General features: G+C 39.1%; 1 protein-coding gene across 2 annotated transcripts in view; it reads right to left on the minus strand.

The window, feature by feature from the left end:
* Positions 1-8,254: 8,254 nt before the first annotated feature.
* The window catches only part of Iws1 (interacts with SUPT6H, CTD assembly factor 1), a 48,450-nt gene continuing 34,347 nt past the window's right edge, over positions 8,255-22,357 (minus strand). The window contains exons 14-15 of one of the 2 annotated variants that reach the window (XM_055625483.1): positions 10,802-10,878; positions 8,255-9,268 (exon numbers count right to left, since the gene is read on the minus strand). In XM_055625483.1, the coding sequence (XP_055481458.1) occupies positions 9,196-9,268; positions 10,802-10,878 (150 nt within the window). In that variant the 3' untranslated portion in view covers positions 8,255-9,195. Of the gene's footprint in view, positions 9,269-10,801; positions 10,879-19,176; positions 19,537-22,357 lie in introns of those variants that run through there. The other variant, XM_055625484.1, reaches the window with a different exon arrangement.

Below are 22,357 nucleotides of genomic sequence, written 5' to 3' on the forward strand. Positions count from 1 at the left end.
TGGCTGAAATGTTTTTGTTGCTGTTATGTGTCTTGTCCGGTCTTGGAGTCAGGGTGGTGCTGGCTTCATAGGCTGTTTGCAGTGTGCCTTCCTGTTCTCTTTTGTGGGACACTTTGAGAAGCCTTCATTTTAGCTCTTCTTTAAAGTGTTAGTAGATTCACTAGGAATCTGTCCAGTTCTTGATTTTTCTTTATTGGGAGATCATTACTGCTTCAATCTCATTGTCCAGCTGTGTGGAGGTGGTGGCTCATGCCTTTAATCCCAGCACTTGGGAGGCAGAGGCAGGCGGATCTCTGTGAGTATGACGCCAGCCCAGAGAGTTATAGGAAAGCTTGGGCTAAAACACAGAAACCATGTCTTTTAAAACCAAACCAAAAACTCAATCTCATTGTTTATTATAGATATATTTGTTGTTTATATCTTCTTGATGTAATGGTAGCTCATATTTGTCTAGGAATTTATCTGTATCTTCTAGATTTTCCAACTTTTTAGAATATAGGTAGATTTTAAAAGCATCTCCTAAAGAGCTTCTGGATTTCACTGTTATAATGTCCCTTTTCTTGCCCTTAATCTACATTAGTTTTATTACTAATAAAACATTAGTTTTATACTCCTTATGTTTTTCATTTTGACTAACCAAAAATAACTAAAGGAAGTTTGTTCATCTTTTCAAAGATCAGTTACGTTTTTATTACTTCATAAATTGTTCCTCTAGCTTCCACTTCATTATTTATCATTTCCATCTCTTGATTTTGAGTTTGGTTTAAGACCCCCAAATATGGCATTATTTATTTGAGATCCCTTTGTTTTTTTTTTTTTTTTCAAAACAGGGTTTCTCTGGGTAGCCCTAACTCTCTGAGAACTTGCTCTGTAGACCAGGCTGGCTTGGTACTCAAAACATCCGTGTACCTCTGCCACCTGAGTACTGGAATTAAAGGCATGCACCGCCACCACCAGCCTATCTGGGCTTTTTTTTTTTTTTTTTTAAGATTTATTTATTTATTTATTTAATGTATATATAATTGCTCTACTTGGTTTTTAATGTAAATATTTACATGTAAAATTTACTTGTAGACCTGCATTTACTGTATCCCAAAGTTTGGATTAGTTGTGCTGTCATTTCACAATTTTTGTTTAAATATATGAATTTAAAATGTCCTCCTTGGTTTGTGGACCACTGATTATATTCAAGGGCGTGTTGCTCAGTCTGTGTCTCTCTTCTGTGTCATTTTTGTTTCTCTTTTGACATTAGCAGTTATTAGTTTTTACATGTTAAAAGTTCACTTATGTGTATACATGTATGTGCATGCCTGATGCCCACACAGGTAAGATGGCGTTGGACCCCCTGGAGCTGAATCCCCTGGAGCTGAAGCTACACTCTGCTGTGAGCCATCGTGTAGGTGCTAGACTGAATTTGGGTCCTCTGGAAGAGCAGGCAGTTCTCTTAACCACTGAGCCAACTTTCCAGTCCCTGATTTCTAGTTTTATTCTACTTGTTTGATAAGATGGACAAAATTACTTCAAACACTTTGCATTTGTTAAGCCTTGCTTTATGACCGAAAATGTTACCTATTTTAGAACATTCCATGAGCTGCTGAGAAAAGCATATGTTCTAGCACTGGTGTTAAGTCTGCAGATGTCTGTAGAGTTCACTTGAATGGTGTAGTTTAATTCTAAAATTAAAATTCTAAACTTTCTTTGTGAATTTGGACAAGAGTCTGGATGTCCTATCTGTTTAATGAGAATAGAGTATTGAAGTCACCCATTGCTAATGCATGTGGATCCATTTGTCAGTCCAGAGCCGGGGGTCCACTTCTTCCCTTAGGGTGTCCAGGCACTGATCCAGTGATACAGCTCTCTTTTTTAAATTGATTTATTTGGTTTTTTGAGACAGGGTTTCTCTATGTAGCCTTGGCTGTCCTGGACTTGCTTTGTAAACCAGCCTGGCCTCAACCTCACAAAAATCTGCCTGCGTCTGCCTCCCAGAGTGCTGGGATTGTACGCATGTGCCACTAGGCCAGCAGTACAGCTCTCTTTATTGGGGGTGAATAAGAGACATATACTTTGGGGGAGTTAGTATCGGTTATTGGGAGCATGGACATTGTTGGCTGGGGCTGAGGTGCTGGGGATGCTTCATTTGCATGGAGAGAAATTCCAGGTGCTAGGCTGTGTGACTGCCTCAAGAACTGCAAGGGTGGGGAATTATAGCACTACATGCCAGGGCATGCAGGCACAGAACAAGGAGGGAGTCATCTTTATTTCTGCCAATCTCAAGATTGTGATTTTTGGACATATCTTGACCTCACTCTAGTCCAGTTTTCCCAGCTACACAGTCTATGTGCCCCACACCCATTTGTTCCTTTGTGTGTGGAAGTATTTGTTTTAGGAAATTTGGATCAACAATATTCAATGCATAAATATTCACAATTGTCATGTCACCTGGAGTTGTTCCCTTTAGTAATTCTCAAGTGTGCGTGTGTGTTACACACACATTGAGTGTTCAGGCATGCATCCCCTGAGGCAAGAGAAAAATGCCAGCTATCTTCCTCTACCACCGACTTTCTGCCTTGTTGCTGAGACAGGGTCTCTCACTGAGCCTGAAGCATGCCGTTTCTGCAAGGCTAGCCAGTGAACTCATTATTTGTATTCTTATCTTCCAGTGCTGGGGTTACAGGTACATGCAGTTACACCCAGCTTTTCATGTGAGTGCTGGGGGACCTAACTCTTATCTATTGAGCCATCTTCCCAATTCTCTTTAGCTTCAATTGCGCATTTTGTATTATTTTCTTATTACTCCTTTGAAGTATGTTGTTTGTACTTTGTTCCCTTGAGTTTGCAGTATGTTTAGCTCTCATTAGTATCCTCAAGAATGGATCCTCAATATCTCTTTTCCATTTTATAAACTACTGCCTCTTACTTGGGTCTCTGAAGGGAAGTTTGATGTAGTTCTTATCCTTGTTCCTAGAGATACTCCTCTGGCTTTTTTTTTTTTTTTCAAGATTATCCTTTTTGTGTTTGATTTCTGCAGCTTGAATATAATTTTTTTTGTAGGTTTTGTTGTATTTTCTAAGTTAAAACAAAATCTGGGTTCCAGTGAGATGGTTCATTAAGAAAAGGTGCTTGCTGTTAAGCCTCATAACCAGAGTACAAATCCAGGGACACACAGGGTTGAAGGAGAGAACCAACTCCTGCAAATTGTCCCCTGAAACTGGTCAAAACAGGCATTCTTACTGGGCATGGTGATGCACACCTTTAATTTCAGCAGAGGCAGATCTCTGTGAGTTGAGACTAGCCTGGTCTACACACCAGAGTTGTGTAGTAGGACCCTGTCTCAACAAACATAAAAACAACACACACACCAGGTAGCCTCAGAAATGACTGGAAGAACAAAGAGGAAGGAATTTGTGAGGTCGTAAATCACACACACACACACACACACATACACACACACACACACACACACCAGGTAGCCTCAGAAATGATTGGAAAAACAAACCTGGAAGGAATCTATGAGGCCACAAACAGTTCTTCCTAGCCAGTGACGGATACTGGGATAGATCCCTTAACCCAAATATTTTTGCTCAAGCAAAAGCATGGCCTTGCAAGAGGGATGATGGACAGACTTCCTGGTGTTACAAAAATGTAAAGTTTGACATAGATGGTACCAAAACATAGCAAAGTAGTTTGAAAATTAACAATATTTGAAACATTTCATCTAACTACAGTGATAGAAAAAGAGGAAGCGGCCTGCTTGTTGTTCCCAGAACACATCTGTAATAGAGCTCCACCAGGACACTGACATGCTGATTTCTACCTGGTCTTTTCCATGTCCACACACCCTCTGCTAAAAGAAGCCTCCTGCTTCTTCCACTGCATTCTACTGACACTCTGGACACTCTGGCTGAACTTTAATGAATAACCTGCTCACCATGCTAAGTAGTGAATACATTAGATTTGATTAAAAAAAAAAAAAGACCTTGGGAAAACTCAACTTTGGTGTAGATGTCAATTTGTAGTATGATTTATATAGCTGAAAGTGTCCAGGGACAGATTCTGAAAAGATTAGACTTATACTATGCTAGAGGGATGTTGGTTTCTAGAACTCAGACTTTTTCATTCATTAATATTCTCTGTAATGATCCCTGGAGCTTCCACTCCAAAAAAGAATAAAAATCAAAGCTACCCCAAGCAGCAGGCAACAGCCAGAAAAGGTGATCAGTAATATATATGTTTCTAGCTGGAGTGTAAAAAAACAATCCCTTTTCTGATGTTTATCCACTTATGGATGGAGTGAAATGGTACAAAGCATATTTCTCTGGTGTTCAATCATTTGGCTCATTGTCATCGTGAAGGCAGTATTTTCCACTCTTTAGAAATGGGAGTGCTTTTATGGACTAAACAGAATTCACACTGTTACAATCTTTGTTGTTGATCAGGCCTGGTGAGGCACATCTTTAATCACAGAACTCAGTAGGCAGTGACAGGTGGATCTCTGTGAGTTTGAGGCCAACCTGGTCTACAAAGGAAGTTGTAGGCTAGCCAGAGTTACAGTGAGGCCATCACAAAGCAAGACCAACTGAACATGAAACAAACAACAAATCACCATTGAAACCTTTGCTGTTTTATTAGATTTGAAGCACCTTAAAGAGACAGAAAGCAGAAAAGAAACTTGAGACTGAGCTAAACAAACTGGACTGCTTATTTCAAACAGCAAGGGGCAGACACAGTGGAAAAGAAGTATCTGCTAAAGGGGAGTTGGAGTTTATACAGGAGGTTGGGAATACAACTGCTGGGGCGACCTGAAAGCCTCCAATTTCTCCCTCCTTGTCCAAACAAGAACATTTTATCTTTAGAAACTGCCTTGTCCCTGCTATCAGATATAGGTCATAGTGGGCAATTAATGGCAGAGTTTGGCAATGGCATTGGTGGGAATTTCAACATAGGGCTTGAGACAGGTAGTTTGTTGAAGGTTTACTGTAACAGTTATACAAACTGCTACATTTTTGTTTATAAGTGGTGGCATATTTATTTGTTTTTCTGTTTTTGCTTTTTGGAGATCTATTTCATCTTGTGTGTATGAGTGTCTCCCCTGCACATTCATTATGTATATCATGTGCATGTCTGGTATCTATGAAAGTCAGAAGAGGGCCTCGGATCACTTGGAACTAGAGTTATGGTTTGCTATGAACTACCAATTGAGTTCTGGGAACTGAAACCTGGTCCTCTGAAAGAGCAACAAATGCTCTTAGTGGCTGAGCCATTTCTCCAGAATTTTCCATTAAAATGTTTATAGAGCAGCAAGATGGCTCCGAAGGTAAGAACACTTGCTGCCCAAGCCTGGCAACCCAAATCCCACCCCTGTGAAAAAGCTGGATGTAGTGGTATGCACCTATAATTCCAACACTCCCATTGCAAGGAAGAACTGTTTGGAAGCTAGTGGACCAGCCAGCCTAGAGGTATACTGCATGGGAGGAACAAGGCGACCCTACTTTAAAACAAAGTGAATCAAGTAGGAGAAATCTAACTCTTGAAAGCTGTCCCCTGATCTACATACATACACACACACACGCACACACACACACGCTGTCCCCTGATCTACATACAAACACACACACACACACACACACACACACACACACACACACACACACACCATGGCATACAAATGGCCACTTAAACATACACATTCTACATATACACATACATAAAAATAATTTTTAAAATGTTTCCTTTATTGAAGTTGAATAAAGAAAGATCAATTATTAGATCCAAACTAACTGATTTAGTGACTTAAAGTACTGCTTGCATTGCCTATTTGCCAAACATGACTTTACTTGCTGTCTGGGACAAAATGACTGTGAGAAGCACCTAAAAGGTCATTGCCCTTATTGACTGCTAACTGCCACATGTGCTTCTGTAAGATCTTGCTTGCTTGCCTGCCTCATCTTACAGTTTTAGAGTATAAAATGAGAACACATGATGTACCCAGGATGGAAGCCTTTCAGCTCTGCTGGCTTTGGTTCACCAGTGACATCTCTCTTCCACTCTCATTGGTGTGGCAGTGCTTATTCCAGAGCAATTCTGGCAACAGTATCACGTTACATGATAGTACTGGGACTGTTTATGGAACAGAATGTTGATGCCGAAGTATGAAGCAATATGCTGTTGGTGCATTTATCACTCATGTGCAAAGCTGCTAAATAAACAGTTTTGTACTTTCATCTTTAGTACGTCGGTGGAGTTTTAAAAGCAGTTTGTACAAATATTAACTGTGGTTTCTGAAACAGCACATGCTTGTGGATTACACTTTCCTGTCACTGCACAATCGTATTCTTCTCAGCAATGTCAATGATATGTGAGGAAAAGGAGACAAAAATTTTAAGTTCAAATTTAGACTGGTCATAGTAATGAGAGTAAGAGATAATTGTCTGTTAGCAATAAGTGAGACATCCCAATCACCACTCCAAGGCTCAGGGAGCATCAGAAAATGGGCAGAAAGAACATGAGAGCTGAGGGAAGCAGTGAATGTTGTAGAACACTGTCTTCCAGGCATGACATGAATGCTGTTTTTCTTTTTCCTTTGGTTTTTCAAGACAGGGTTTCTCTGTGTAGCCCAGACTGTCCTAGAACTTGCTCTGTAGAACAGGCTGGCCTTCAACTCAGAGATTCACCTGTCTCTGCTTCTTGAATGCTGGGATTAAAGGTGTGCACCACCACCACTACCTGGTGGATGTTGTACTCTTGAATAGATTTGGCCTGCCAAAAACTGATCATGCAGGAGGGAGGGAATCATAAGGCCCCAGCCCTAATGATCTGTAGGCAGCTAACTGTTGCTGGGGGAGAGGACAATTTCTTCAGTGGTGTAGCCCCTGGTAAGGCACCAGATGAATTAAAAATTAAAAGAAAAAAAAGGAAAGGAAAAGAGCATTAATGCTCGTAAGTATGGTGGAAGAGCAAGTTTATTACAGATATGTGGGAAAACATAGCTAAAGGCAGACACATCTCAGAGTTCAGAGTGGAAATGACCATGTGGGAAGAGGGGAAGAGAAAGAAGAGGGAATCAAGGAAAATAAGTTGCAGCAGCCACAAGGCCAAAGGCACAAAAGGGCAGGTAATAACTGCCCTGCCCTAGGTAAGATAAGGCTATTCTAAAATCTATCAGGTGCCTGTGTCTTATACTGATTGTAATAGTGGATTAGATAATACCACTGTAATAATTATAGGGCTAATATTAAAAGACATTAGACCATACCTTTAAATTAACAACAACATGGGCTAGGCACAGTGGTGCATGCCTTTAACTGCAGCACTTGGGAAGCAGAGGCAGGCAGATCTCTCTGAGTTCAAGGCCACCCTGGTCTACAAAGCAAGTCCAGAACAGTGGAGGCTATACAGACAAACCATGTCTCGAAAAAGCAAGCAAGAAAGACAAGAAAGAAAAAGAAAAGAAAGGAACAACACAATCCAAAATATTTTAGACACTTCTTGTTGCTTCCTTCGTCTAAAAGAGATACAATGATAAACTAAGGGCTAAGTAGGACTGAGAATATTTTATAATCGTTGCTTTATACCACTTGGACACCTTAATATGGTGAAGTCACATGGCAGGTACCATTTAACTTTAGTGAGTTACTAAAGTTATGTGGTTGCTCACATTTTGATGAGGTCATCAGCCAAGATGCAGGCAAGTCATACAGCTGCTGTTTAAAATGTTTTCCTAGATCTACTTTTTTAAACAAGACTTGAATCTAAATTACATAGAGTATATTCTACACCAGAGTTGAATCACATATATTGTATTTTGTAGTAAATTAAAATTCCTATGTATAGGTTTTAAGATTTTTTTTTTTTCGAGACAGAGTTTCTCTGTGTAGCCTTGGCTGTCCTGAGCTCACTTTGTAGACCAGGCTAGCCTTAAAATCACAGCAATCTGCTTGCCTCTGCCTCCCCGAGTGCTGGGATTAAAGGCGTGTGATACTAATCCGGCTTAATTATAAGATTTTTGTTACACATTTTAAGCCAAATTTTGTTACAGATTTTATAAGCATGGTATTTATAACAATGGATTGAACCTAGAAGAGTGGGGCAGTATAAAGAAGGTGAATATGACCATATATATATATATATATATATATATATATATATATATATATATATGTGTGTGTGTGTGTGTGTGTGTGTGTGTGTATAACCAATTATGTATTATATACTAATAAAAAGACCAAATGCTCTAAATTAATTGTCCAGTGGAATTTATTAGTGCTATTAAGACACTGACAGTTTAAACGTTTTTATTACTTATGAGAACTTCCACACATTCATTCTTTTGCTGACTTCAATTTGTTATGGAAACTGCTGAACAGTGGGAAACTCTTAAGTTAAACTGACCAAGTAACTTCATTTTGTTCTAGTTTTAGCTAACTCCATGCTTTACCCTACTGCTCCCCAGGCCAGGCTAAGCACACCCTACTGAACAGAATATTCTCATGCAGCCATACCTGTAGCTTCAGGACGTCCATCATTTCACAACATAAAACAAACTTTTAATTACACCGGTTTTATACTGTGCTAGAGATCAAACTTGGGGCTTTGTACTGATGGGTGGGGCAGTGCATGCTTTAGGTAACATATGAAGTAGGTTTTCAAGTAAGATTTGTCAGTTAGGCTGGGTGTTTTGATGCACACCTTTAATCCCAGCACTCAGGAGGCAGAAGCAAGAGGATCTGTGAATTTGAGGCCAGCTTGGTCCACATAGTGTCTTCCAGGACAGCTAGGAGCTTACTTTTCTGGCCTGGCCTTGCTTTTTCCTTGATGTGGCTTTCAAAAGAGACTTAGAATAGTTGTATATGATCATACTGGCTGAATTCCACAAAAACAGAACTTACTGACTACTAGCCACTGATGGGCTTAATACACAACTTATCTGGGGAAACTCATTTCCACAATATTTCTAGTCAAAACCTTTCTTGCTGCTCAGGAAATGTGCACCAAAAAGAATTAGAAATCATGCTTTCTGCAAACTCAAAGGGCAGGTGATAATCTCTCTCTCTCAAACCATGAGTAGTGAATTCAATATCTTGAGAAATTCTCATGTATTAACTAATCATTGGTGTCTGCATCAGTTACTTTTCTACTGCTGTGATAAAACACAATGACCAAGGCAAGAATTTATTTTGGGCTTATGGCTCCAGAGTGTTAAGAGTCCACAATGGCAGAATGAAGTAGCAGGTGGCAGGCAGGAGCAGCAGCTGAGAGTTCACATCTTGAACTGCAAGCAGAAAACAAGAGAGCTAATTCAAAATGGCATCAATCTTTTGAAAATTCAAAGCCCACACCCAGTGCTATATTTTTCCCAGGAAGGCCAAACCTCCTAACCCTCAGAAACAGCCACCAACTGGGGACCAATTATTCAAATGCCTTAAACTTATGGTTGATATCTCATTCAAACTACCATATTCCACTCCCTGGCTCACATAGGCCTATGGCCATATCATAATGCAAAATGCATTAGTCCAACTCCAAAAGTCCCCATTTTCTTCCATAGTTTCAAGACAGTTTAAAAGTCCAATTTCTGAAACTCAAGGCAATCTTTTAATTGTAAGGCCCTGTAAGATCAAAAGCAAATTACATACTTCCAACATACAATGGAACAGAATATATGCTACCATTCCAGAATTGAGGAATCAAAGTATAATGAGGAAATACTGCACCAAAGCAAGGCCAAAACACAGTAGGGCAAACCTCCATATCCTGCAGCTCCATGTCTGATGTCAAGGGGCTTAGATGACCCTCCCCCTTTGGCTGCCTATAATAGGATGGTTCCATTTTTTGTATGCAGCTGTCCTTGGTAGATATCCCATGCTCTGGCACCTCTAACATTTTGGGTTCTTCAGTGCAACCCGGACTTCACTTCCATATGCCTGGCCCCAGTGGCTCTCCTTAACTGTGAAGGAAGATTCCACAATCCCTTTTCATGTGTATCCTTCATGACTCTAAAGCCAGAACTGGTTGGATGATAATGTCAAGGTTTAGCTATGAACTTGGCATGAATCCTGGTCCCCCTGAATCATATTTGTAAAAGTTTTTGTTAATTCCTTGGGTCTTTTCCTTTCCTTTTTCACAAGCTGGAACTTCACCTGGCTGGGACCTTGCCCTGAGGGCATCCATCTGTTCATTTCAGCGAAGATTTAGCCTCCCTTAACAGTTACAGTCTCTTTTGCAGCACAAGCCTTAGCTTTAACGTTAATCTCACCAGTGTCCTTTTCCTTTCCAAACTCTACATTTTGTATTTCTTTCTGCCCTACTTGTTCTTCTTCATTGTAGACCTGCAAAAAATTCCTAATAACCATACAATAGAGTTAGTATTAGGCTGGCTTGAAATCTCTTCCACCAAAGAAATTAGTCTATTACTTTTAAATTTAACTACAGGCAAGTTCTTAGGAAAAGGGCAGAAAGCCACCATATTCATTGTCAAATAGCATAATAGTCTCCAGCCCAGTGACCTACACTGTTACTCTGAAACTCTTGAGTTGAGCCTCCTTATATCATGCTGCTCTCAGCACTGTCTTGCAAGCTCCTATTAGAATGGACCATTAAGCTTTGCTTACAGCATTCAACAGCTTTTCTAGTTCAAACTTCCAAAGCCTTCTACATTGTTCACCCAAATTACAAAGTCAGGTCTCTGTCACAGCAATACCCCACTCCTGGTACCAACTTCTATTGGTAAATTAAGTTACCTTTCTATTGATGCAATAAAATACCATGACCAAAGCAACTTATAAGAGGTTTACTCGGAGCTTACGGTTTTAGAGAGTTGGAGTCCACGATGGCAGTGAAGGTAGCAGGTGGCAGGCAGGAGCAGTAGCTGAAAGTGCACATCTTGAACCACAAGCAGGAAACAGAAGGTGATAACTCAAAATGGCATCAGTCTTTTGAAACCTCAAAGCCCACCTCCAGTAATATACTTCCAGCAACGTCATATTTCTTAACCTTCCACAAACAGCCACCAACTGTGAACCAAGTATTTAAATGCCCCAGATTTATAGGTGTTGTGTAGCAGTTTCCTCTGAGATTGAGGCATTCCATCTCCCAGGGAAGCTCCTTATAACAGAAAGTAAATAATTCAAAATAGCTACAGGAAATCCCTGACATTGACCAGATTCACTAGGCCCATTCATCATCCCAGGTATAAAGTAGGCTGAGCATCAATCTCCGATGAGCAAAGGTGACTCAGGCAAGCCAAGATGCAAAGAAGACTCTCTGAGGCCAGACCAGCTGCCTGGAAGAAGTAGAAATTGACTGAACTGCCCGGAAGGGGCCTTAGAGCAACTGAGGTATCTGGTAGGACACTCTTTAACCTCTTGAGCTTCCAGCTTTTGCGATCTGTCATCCATGCTGGGGTAGGTTTTGGTGATACAGTTGTCTTTGAACCATTTTTCCTTCTGTAAATAGCCCCAATAAAAATCATTGGTTTATAAAGTTGGACTTTAGTAGTATCCATATTTTGATCTGTCGTGGGCTCCCTATCTGTGGTGAGTAGATGTGTGTGTTGGTGAGTAGATGTATGTGTTGAATCTCCCCAGAAAAATTTTGTCACACGATAACTGGTATACGAAAATGAGTGAGATGAATGGTGAAATAGAGGGCTGTTGGGTTGAGCAGATAATGTGTTTACTGTACAAGCCTGGCAAAATAAGTTCAATCCCTAGACCTCCATTTAAGGTAGGAGAGAACTGATTCTCCAAAGTTGCCCTCTGACCTTTACATATGCAATGCAGCACTGTTGCGCACACAAACATACAAAACACACACACACACACAATAATATATTTTTTTTAATGAGGGAAAAACGAAGAAAGCAGAAGTTGGTTCATTACTACCAGACCTACATCATAAGGAAATGAGAATGGAATCCTTCAAGTTGTAAAGAAAGGATACTAGACACAAACTCAAAGCCATATAAGAACAGAAAATTTTCCTATAATAGTAAACACACAAACTAGCATTTTGTAATTATGGTTCACACCTTTTTTATTCTTTGACAGTATTTAAAATAGAAAAGCATAAAAAGTTATAAACTTGTTACTAGACACATGTTATTTGTGACATTGATAATGTTAAAAAAGGGGGGACAGAGCTATAAAAAACCTTTTTATGTGATTGAAGTTAGTTTAAAATAGATTGTTGTTACTTTTGGATGTTTCATGTAAGCCTCATAAAAAACACATACAATATACACAAAAAGAAACAAAAGTAGATCAAATAAGCCACTATAAAAATCAACTATATATGCAAAGAAACAGAGAAGAGATGAAGGACAAAAAAAAAAAAACTGTAAGAGAGAAAACAACAAAATGGTAACAGTGAGCCCTTTCCTTTAATAGTTAAAGTCTTCACTTTGTCAATGAATTTAATAACCTAATAGAAGATACAGCTTGGAAGAACAAACTTAAAACCTAAGGCTCAACCACTTATTATATACAAGAGACTCACTTTAGAATCAAACACATTACACCGATAGAATAAAAAACATGTCCATGCAACTACGGTAACCCAAAGAAGGCAGGAGCACACAGGTGAGAGACAAAGGATGTTACATAATGAAATAAAGGTTAATTTACCAATTAAACACAGCAATTATAAACAAAGATATGCCAATTAAAACTGCTAAGTATATGAAGAAAATATTGACAAATAACTATGGGAAAAATTAGACTGTTCAAGGTTACAGATAGAATAGTAAGGTAGATCAACAAGGAAAAAGAAGACCTGAACACTACCATAGACTATTTGGACCTCAGAACACATTACCCAATAAGCCGAATACACATTTTTCTCAAGTGTACATGGAACACTTTGAGATACATCAGAGTCACAAAGAATCTTAACACATTAAGGGAAACTACAAACCCACAAATATGTGTAAAATAAATAGGACATTTTAAAAACCACTAATGGTTGAAGGAAGAAATCACACAGGAAATTAGCACACTCCCTGAAACAAATCAAAAACACAAAATACCAGAAGTGTTGGGGCACAACAAAAGCAGCACTGAAACTGGCAGCTATGTAGCAGGGTTCTCAACAACCTAACTTTATTCTTCAAGGAAGAAGAAAAAGACCAAGTAGATAGATCAGAGCAGAGGAAAAATAAAACAGAAAAATAAAAGAACCAAGACTTGGTCTTTCAGATCTCAAAACTAATAAATGTTTAGCTAGATTGGCTAGGAGAGGAGTGGGGGTGGATAGGGGTTCAACTAAAATTACAAATCAAAATTGGAACACTGGGCCAGGGAGATGGCTCACTAGATAAAGTGCTTCTTATGCATGCAGGAAACTATAGACTTTAGATCCCCAGAATGCCACCTTGAAAGTGAAAAGGCTAAGCAGGGGTGTGGCTCTCTATAATCCCAGAACTTTTAAGAGGCAGGGATGGGGGATCCCTACAGCATCATGAATAACTACTGGTCTAGCCAGTCAGGAGTTCTATACTCAACTGAGAGATTATGATTCAATAAATAAAGTAGAGAAAAAGAATGAGATTGTATGTTAACCACATTTATGTATACATACATACACACAGTGATGTACCTTAAAAAGGGTTGGGGACAGCACGGCCAGTTTTCCAAAAATGAAAAGTACAAAGCACTATAAACTGTATCTCATCAATATATCCATTGGATAATAGATTAAACAGAAAACCCACCAACCTTGATTCATGAGGGAATATAAATCTAAATAGGCAGACCTATAACTAGTAAGATTACATCTACTATCAAAACCTTCCCAGCAAAGGAAAGCCCAGGTCCAGATGGCTTTAACAGAAAATTCTATCAACCATCTAAAGAACTAACAGGTTTTTGTGGGGTTTTTTTTTTGTTGTTGTTGTTGTTTGGAGACACCATGTAGCCTTGGGTGACCTGGAGCTGTTACACAAAGGCTGGCTTCAAAGTCAGAGATCCCCGTCTCTGCCTCCCAAGTGTGGAAATTAAAGGCATGCACTACTATGATGGCCAAATTAAAATTAATTCTAACAAACTATTTTGGAAGCACTTTCAAAAAAAAGAGGCCAGCATTACCCTGATACCAAAACCGAGCAGGCATTACAGTAAAACTACAGGTCACATTGCTAGAAAAACTCTTATAAAAAATAACAACATGACAACAAAAAAGCCTAACATGGGCCTAGCTCAGATGCCAAACCAGACACCCGGAGTTTGACCTTCAAAACGCATATGGTAGAACGAGAATCGACTCAAGTTGTCCTCTAACACACACACACACACACTAAACGTAAAATTAAAAAATTAGTAGCAAACAGAAATGAACACATTTAAAGGATTATGTGGGGTTGACAAGATGGCTCAGCGGTTAAAAAGCATTGGTTGGTTTTTCAGAGGACCCTAGGTTCAGTTCCCAGCACCTGCATGGCAAATGACAACTGTCTTGTTAATTCTAGTTCCAGGGGATCCAATGCCCTTCTATTGTCTCAATGGGCACAAGGCACGCATGTAGTACACACGTGTTTGCACTCTCTCTCTCACACACACAAATAAAAATAAAGCTTTTCCAAAAAGTATTAGATACTATGTCATAATCAAGGAAGATTTACTGACAGGATGTTAGGATGATTCAACAGAACAGTAACAAAAATCCAGAATAGGGTGGAGACATATCAGTTGGTAAAATCAGAATGCCTTGCAAGCAGAAAGCTGCATGTTTCAGCTCCAGGATCTATGAATAGTCATGTGTGATGGTGTACATTTATAATCCCAACACTAGGGAGGCAGAGATAGGTGGATACCTGGGCCTTATGGGCCAGCCAGTAAAGCCTATTTAGAGAATTCCAGGAGTGAGAAATCCTGACAAAACAAGGTGGATGATGCCCAAGGAATGATCCCCAGGGTTGTCTTTTGAGCTCCACTTATGTGCACATGAGTATCCACAGGTAGTCATGCATGTGCAATTAAAAAACAACAACAACAAAACCCACACATCAGTGAAATACACACTATCAAGATGAAGAAAAAATTTCGAATGATACAGAAAAATCATTTCACAAAGATTTGACATTCTATGATGATTAAAAACTCAATAAATTAAAAGTAGAATGAAAGTCAACAACACAAAAGCCATATATGAAAATCCCATGCTATATTCAGTGAATGCCAAAATTCATCACTAGTATTGAACACACTACTAGAAATTCTAACAATCGGGCAGGAAGAGGAAGTGAGAGGTATATAAATGGAAAGAAAGAGGTAAAATTGCCAGTCACATTTGTTCATGAACAAATAGGATCCTGAACGATGATCCTAAATGGAAATTAAAAAACAATACAATTTACAACAACATCACAAAGAATTAAAACACTTAGAAATAAATTTAACCAAGGACTCTAAATGGAAAGACATTTTCTGTTTAAGGAACATAAACTCAGTACTACTTCAAATGGCAGATTTAACACAATTTCTGTTAAAAACACATTGATGGCTACAAACAGAAAAGTCACCTTAGAATTCATACAAAATCTCAAGGAACCCCAGATAGCCAAAACAATATCAAACATAAAAGTGGAGGGGCCTAGAAAGGTGGTTCTTCAGGTAAAAGTGTTTGCAGTGCAAGCCTGATGACCTGAGTCCAAGCCACAGAATGCAGGTGGAAGGAGAACCTATTTCTGAATGTTGTCCTAACCTCCACATACAGCTGTGGAACATGCAGTCACACATTCATACACATTTCCCACATAATTTCAAGGAACCCCAAATAACCAAACAATATTGAACAGTGAATAGATCATTGCTTGACTTCAGAAATTACTATACAGATCCAGTAGCCAAAACAATATCATGGAGATAGAAAAAACAAAAGGAATGGAGCAAAACATATAAATAAAGCCTCATACACACAGTCAAATACGTCTTGATAAGCGATCTAAGACCAATGACAAAGGGACAGTCTTTTCAACAAATGATACAAGACCATCCATATTCACAAGAATAAAAGCAGACCTTTTACAACACACAAATTTCTCAAAATCAGATTTACACATAAGAGCTAAAGCTATGAAATTCATTAAAAAACACAGGACAAGTTTTATAATATTAGATTTGGTTATAACAGCAGCACAGGAAATAAATTACATCAAAATTAAAATTACTTTTATACCAAAGGGCATACCCAACAGAGTCAAAAGGATGGGAGAAACTATTTGTAAATCATGCATCTGACAAACATTAACACCCACACATATAAACAGGTTAGTGAGATAACTCAGTGGTCAAAGTGCGTGCCACAGAAGTCTTGCAACCTGTTTCATTCTTAGAATCCACGTAAAGGTGGAAGGCAAGAACTCCACATAATTGTGATTTTCCATATGCTTACCGTAACACATGTGCCCGACCCACATTAAATTAAAAGGTGGGTTCCTAGAACAGTCTAAATCAGAGGCAGAAAGCAGAGTGTTGTCAAGAGGGATTTGTTGTTTGCTTTGAGGCATGATCTATGCAGTCTTAGATGTCCCAGAGCTCACTATATAGACTAGGATAACTTTGAACTCACAGATCCTCCCACCTCTGCCTCCTCAGCGCTAAGACTAAAGGTGTACACTACCGTGCCTAGCCCACAGCTAAATTCTTTAAGATGATGGTGATGATTTCTAGAGATGGCATACACAATGTGAACCCAGCAATGCACCTCAACTATACAGTTAAAAGTGGTTAAGAAACAAATCTTTTGCCAAAATGAAAACATAAAAAAAAAAAAAAAAAAAAAAAAAAAAGACCTGTGTGACTATGCAGCATTCCAGACAACATGGCCAATCCTGAGACAAACTACATGGCTTTGTACCTGCCATGTAGACAGGCCAGGTGTCTGTGGTACTGTGGATAGAACCCAAGCTTAGTGCATGCTAGGCAAGCACTCAAGCAACAGAAGTCCATTATCCAGCCCCTAAAAATCATGTTTTCTTTTCCCCTGAGACAGTTTCTCTGTGTTTCCCTGGCTGACCTGAAACTCAACTCTGTAGCCCACGCTGACCCCAAACTCAGAGCTTTGCCTGCCTCTGCCTCCCAAGTGCCACTACTGCCCAGATAAAAGCCACGTTCTTAAGGGAATTATGCTTAGATATGGAGCTTGAGAGAAAGGCTTATTGATTTAAGCTATACTCACATGGTCTGCAAAAGAAATCATATCTATACAAAACTGAATAAAAAGTGGCACACTGAAAAATATTGAAGGGTATATGGGAGCCAAATTTTGTATTTTGAATTTTTCAGTAAATAGGAATTATAAAGGCAATGAATGGGTCAGGCTTGGGATGGCCCTAAAAAAGCTCTACAGCAAAGATAACTTACAAATTAGTATTTTTTTCCTTTAAGTAGTGTAGAACCTCCCATCCCCTTGAAGTCTAGGGTATGGTTTATTACCTGCTAGTTGTATTTACTTACATAAACAACACTGTGGTAAGTGGAGCTCATCCCAAGACACCAGAATACAAACAGCTCTGACGAGCTTGCTTTTCATGTTCAGAACTGTTCTGAGAGTTCATTAGATCGTGTTTATTGTTTTCAGTTAATGACTAAACAATGCTGGAAGTAGTTTGCCTCCACCTAGTGTTTAACTGTTGCTCTGTAAGGTCTTCTGTTTTCAACGCCATCTGCTCTTGGGTGCTGAATGTACTGATGGATTTAAGAGGCTTTCCCCCATTTCGTTTTCCTGAGACAGGGCTTCTCTGTGTAGTCCTGGCTGTCCTGGAACTCTATATAAGCCAGGCTAGTCTCAAACGCACAGATCTGCCTGCCTCTGCCTCCCGAGTTCTGGGACTAAAGGCATATGCCATTACATCCGGCTTGAGAGGTTCTTGTAGAATATTTTAGTCCTTGAAGTCCATGTTCCTTCAACAGTCCAAAGGCTGCTGTGGCTGATAATAGTCTATTTTAAAAATCAAGGCCTGAGGTTGTACCAGAAAAGAATTCTAGTAATTAATGGGTTATTGATAAAACTTTCTTATCTATAGAAATCTCTCATGATTTTTAAGAATTCTCAAAATTGAACAAGAAACTATAAACTGTTTCTCCTTCTTATTTGCCCAATTGCTATATGTAACTGAGTAATTTTCAATTACATCTGTATTTCCTTAAGAGTTTCTTAAGGAAACTTAAGAAACTTTTCTCCCTACAGCTTAACTCCCCAGAGTTAAGCTTAAAAACAAAACAAAACAAACAAACAAAAACCAAGAGAAATAAAAAGTTTGTTGTTGGATTTCAACTCCTACTGGGATAACATAATCTTTATTTGAATGGGGTCTTGCAAAAGTAACTCAAGCTGTTGGGGGAACTCCCAATACTCCTGCCTCCACTTCCAGAAAGCTGAGATTATAGCCATACAGAGTGGTATACAATTCAATTCTGATACCAAATGCTCAGGGTTAGTATATGAACGGACAGTTCTAGGGATCAGGCTTCCTCCACAAGACTGCCCTGACTTCACACATGGGCTGTAAGTGCTATCTTCAGACCATCAAAATTCCAGGGTAGCTATAAGGTGGGAAGTTATAAAAAACTTCTTGGTTTAAAAATTTGCTGAATGACTCATGGAACTCAGGAAAGCACTATGTCTTTCAATAAAACATTATAGTTATGACTAGTCTTATTAGAAAAGATATAACTCAGGTCAACCAGGTCAATGAAGGTTCAGGAATGGTTTGGAGGATGATGCAGAGCTTCTGTGCCCTTGTTCTCCTGGCACATCAACATGGTTGCAGTGTCTCGAGCATTTAAAAATCTTGCCATGTAATCCAGGCTAGCCTCAAACTCATGATCCTCTTATGTCGATGTCAGTCATGTTGGGATTACAGGTGTGCAAGGCACCTGGCTTGTCCAGAGTTCTTTTCTTTTCAGGGCTTCAATACAAAGGCAGGACTGATTAGTCAAACGGGCAACGTGACTAGGTAAAGCGTATTTCTGGTGACCAATCTCCACTTTATAGTAATCTCAGGGGCCTACGATGAGCCAAATCAAGAGTATAACGAAGACACTTTAAGAATCCTAAGGGTTTCAGACATTCTTTGTCAGGAGCCAGACAAATTCCTTATAATATCACACTCAAGCTGCAAAAAGGACTCGATTTTGTCCTTACAGAGACCAATCTCTAAGACAATGATTGAGACAACCCCCCAAAACCAGAATGAAATTTTATTACGTAGTTTATAGAAGCAGTAGTAGTACTCTTCTGTACAAATCAGATAACAACTGGTCTTAAATAGAACGGAGAGAAATGTTAGTCCTACGACAACAGGTGATACAAGTGGAACCATTTAGAGACACACTAAAACATTTAAAAGTATCTTCTTTCTCGATAGTCCACTGTGCATTTTTTAGAGATGGGGATATGTCCCAGGCAAGGTCACAATGGCATTTTATTGCCCTCGATGCTGATTTTCACTGCATGAGCAGATCTGCTTTTTTTCCTGATATCTGTGAACTTTCTCATCTGTTTATCCAGGCGACTGATACCTTTCTTGGAGGATGCCTGAAACTAAGATTGGGGAAAATTGAAGAACAAATTATTGCAACATGTATATCTAGCAGTCAGAAGAGCCTGAAGCTTAACAACAACCAGAACATGCTTTGGTGACAAGAACAGAATGTTAGGAAAAACTACAATCTCAGTGACAATTAGCTGGTTATTGTCCGTGCATTATTTTTAATTTTGCCACAGCCCATAGAAACTTCCTAGATGACAGAAAGGAGAAAATACAGAAACTATAATCTTCCCAGTTTCATCACTGACATCTGACTATGTGGATGGAGCTAACTACTTGACATATAATTTCAAACAGTACTGTTACTAAAACAACAACAAAAAACACAAAGAGAAATCATTAGAGAAAGACTTTAAACACAACCAACACAGGCAAACCCTGAGGTGCTGAAGCTCTAGATGCCTTGTGGTGAGTCTCTATTTTGCTTCACTAGGATTCAGAAGCCTATGCAAACTACACCTGATGATTTTTACTACTACCAGAACATTTCCTTCTTGCTTTTATAGTTAAAGGCTAGTTGTTATTGCTTTGTTAAAAACAGATATTTAAAATTTTTTCAAATAAGGCATATATTACAAAGATGTAGTTTCAAAGGAACTGAGATAGCTTTCATAAAATAAATCTAGAAATGTCTGTCACTGATATCAAAGACCAGTGTGAATTTTTAAGGATTACAGCTAACAATTCAAGTATTAAGATTATAAGGATTAGGAGTTGTGGTTTTGTTGAAGGTATGGCCATATTTTATGAAAATGTGTCACTGTGGGTAGGTTTTCAGATTTCAAAAGCCCATTCCCAGGCCCAGTCTTTACCTGTGGAACAGGATGTAACTCAGCTATGCTTCAGTACCATCAGTGTGGCCATGCTCCCACTATGTCCTTGCAATGATGGTAATGGACTCATTAATCCTCTGAAACTATAAGCAAGCCCGCAATTGCTTTCTTTTATATGAGTTGCCTGGGCCATGCTGTCTCTTCACAGCAACATAACAATGACTAAAACAATGAATGACCTTCCCTGCTGGCTACATTGGGGGAACGGGGAGAAATAGCCATCAATGGTATTACCCAGCAGCCAACAGTGAATGCTACAATACTGACTTGCCAAACAAGATGTGCCCACTGGTGAAATAATGGCGTGACTATTATAAATGTAACCAACCACTTTCTCATTTCATTTGCTTGGCTTGCTCTAGCGAAGAGAATTTATGCCTGGTACTGTAAGCCTGAACACAAGCCACAGTTTGGGAGGTCATAAGCCCTAGGACGGGAACTACTACTACTGTGCTGCTACACTGTTATGTTGTCAAAGTGCCTTCAAATATTCATGATTATACTTTAAGTCTTGGTCCTGCTTTCAGCCTTCATCAGAGAAGCTACTTTCTGCAGTGGGTAGCAGCTAGTGTACTTTTCTCATAATTAGTCAAAATGCTGAGAATAGGTAACCTTCAGTTGTCATCTATAATGGGAAATCTGTATTGGCAGCCTCAAGGCTCAGGGAACGCAGAAGAAGGGCTGGAAAGAACATAAGAGTCAAAGGATGGGAGAAGTAGTGTAAAATGCTGTCTTTTAGACATGCCATGGTTGCTCTCATGAGCTCACCGCAGCTATGGTTACCTGTCCAAGATTAAGCCAATAACAGCCAACATTCCAGAAGACAGCATAAACTATACTCAATCAACTACAAAAACTACACATAAATAGGGAGAGTGAGATGGCTCTGTGGGTAAAGGTGCTTTATGCCGAGCCTGACAACCTGAATCTAAGTGGTAGAACCAACTACTATGAGTTGTATTCTGGCAACCACAGGTGCATACAAATCCACACACGTAGAAGCACATGCACAAACACAAGCAAACTAAGAACCAAAACCAAATAAACTACGTAAGGAGAAATTATGAAGGTAGGAAAAGTGTATCGGTATCTAGAAGGATAAGGGAGATGTTGGGGGTAGACAGATAGAATCAAACTATACTGTATATACATATGAAATTTCAAAGATTATATAAAAATAAATAAATAAAATAATTAATAAATAAAAATTAATAAAATATAACAATTATAAATGATTAGAGACAGGAGTTTTTCTTTTTCTTCTCCCAAATATTTACTGCTGAATTATCTCCTAAGCTATAGTCTCAAAAATGCTAAAGAAGGTAAGCTAGAGACTTTCTAGAAGTTCTGCACCACTCAGCCTCACCCTAATATGAAGCTAGGTGATCACTAGGCAAGGAACAAACTTTCTATGGCATTCTTTTACGTTTTCTAGAAATATCCCAATTCTAAACATTATTCAATACTTGATTCAGTACTTTCAGCATAAAGATTCATTGTCAGATGAGAAAAGTATCACCAACATACCATCCCTTACCCTTCCCTTTTGTTTTTGTAAAAGGAGTTGGTGGAGGCCTTACTGTTCAACTCTTTGACAACTACCTGAGTCCCTGAAGCTCTACATACCAACCTGGCCTTCTCTTTGTTCACTCCCAGGATCTTCTCTAACAGTCTGAACCCTACAGGAGCTGTTTGGTACCAGTATCAGGGACATACCCAGGTTAGTGCCAGACAACTGCTTATGGCATATATGTAGCCTACCAGCTGTTCAACGATCTAAGTTCATCACAGACACTGAGTAACATGCCAAATCCAATAATCTTCATTTCCTGATTCCTCAATTCTGTAACATTCCTCTGAACATTAGAAAAGCCATGTTTTATCACATGGTGGTGGGAAGCCTCTAGAAGACTAGCAAGGAACATTTGCTAAAGTAGATAGATAGATAGATAGATAGATAGATAGATAGATAGATAGATAG

Source organism: Psammomys obesus, unplaced genomic scaffold, assembly GCF_907164565.1.
Source record: "Psammomys obesus unplaced genomic scaffold, mPsaObe1.curated_primary_1811, whole genome shotgun sequence".
In the NCBI taxonomy this organism is placed as follows: domain Eukaryota; kingdom Metazoa; phylum Chordata; class Mammalia; order Rodentia; family Muridae; genus Psammomys; species Psammomys obesus.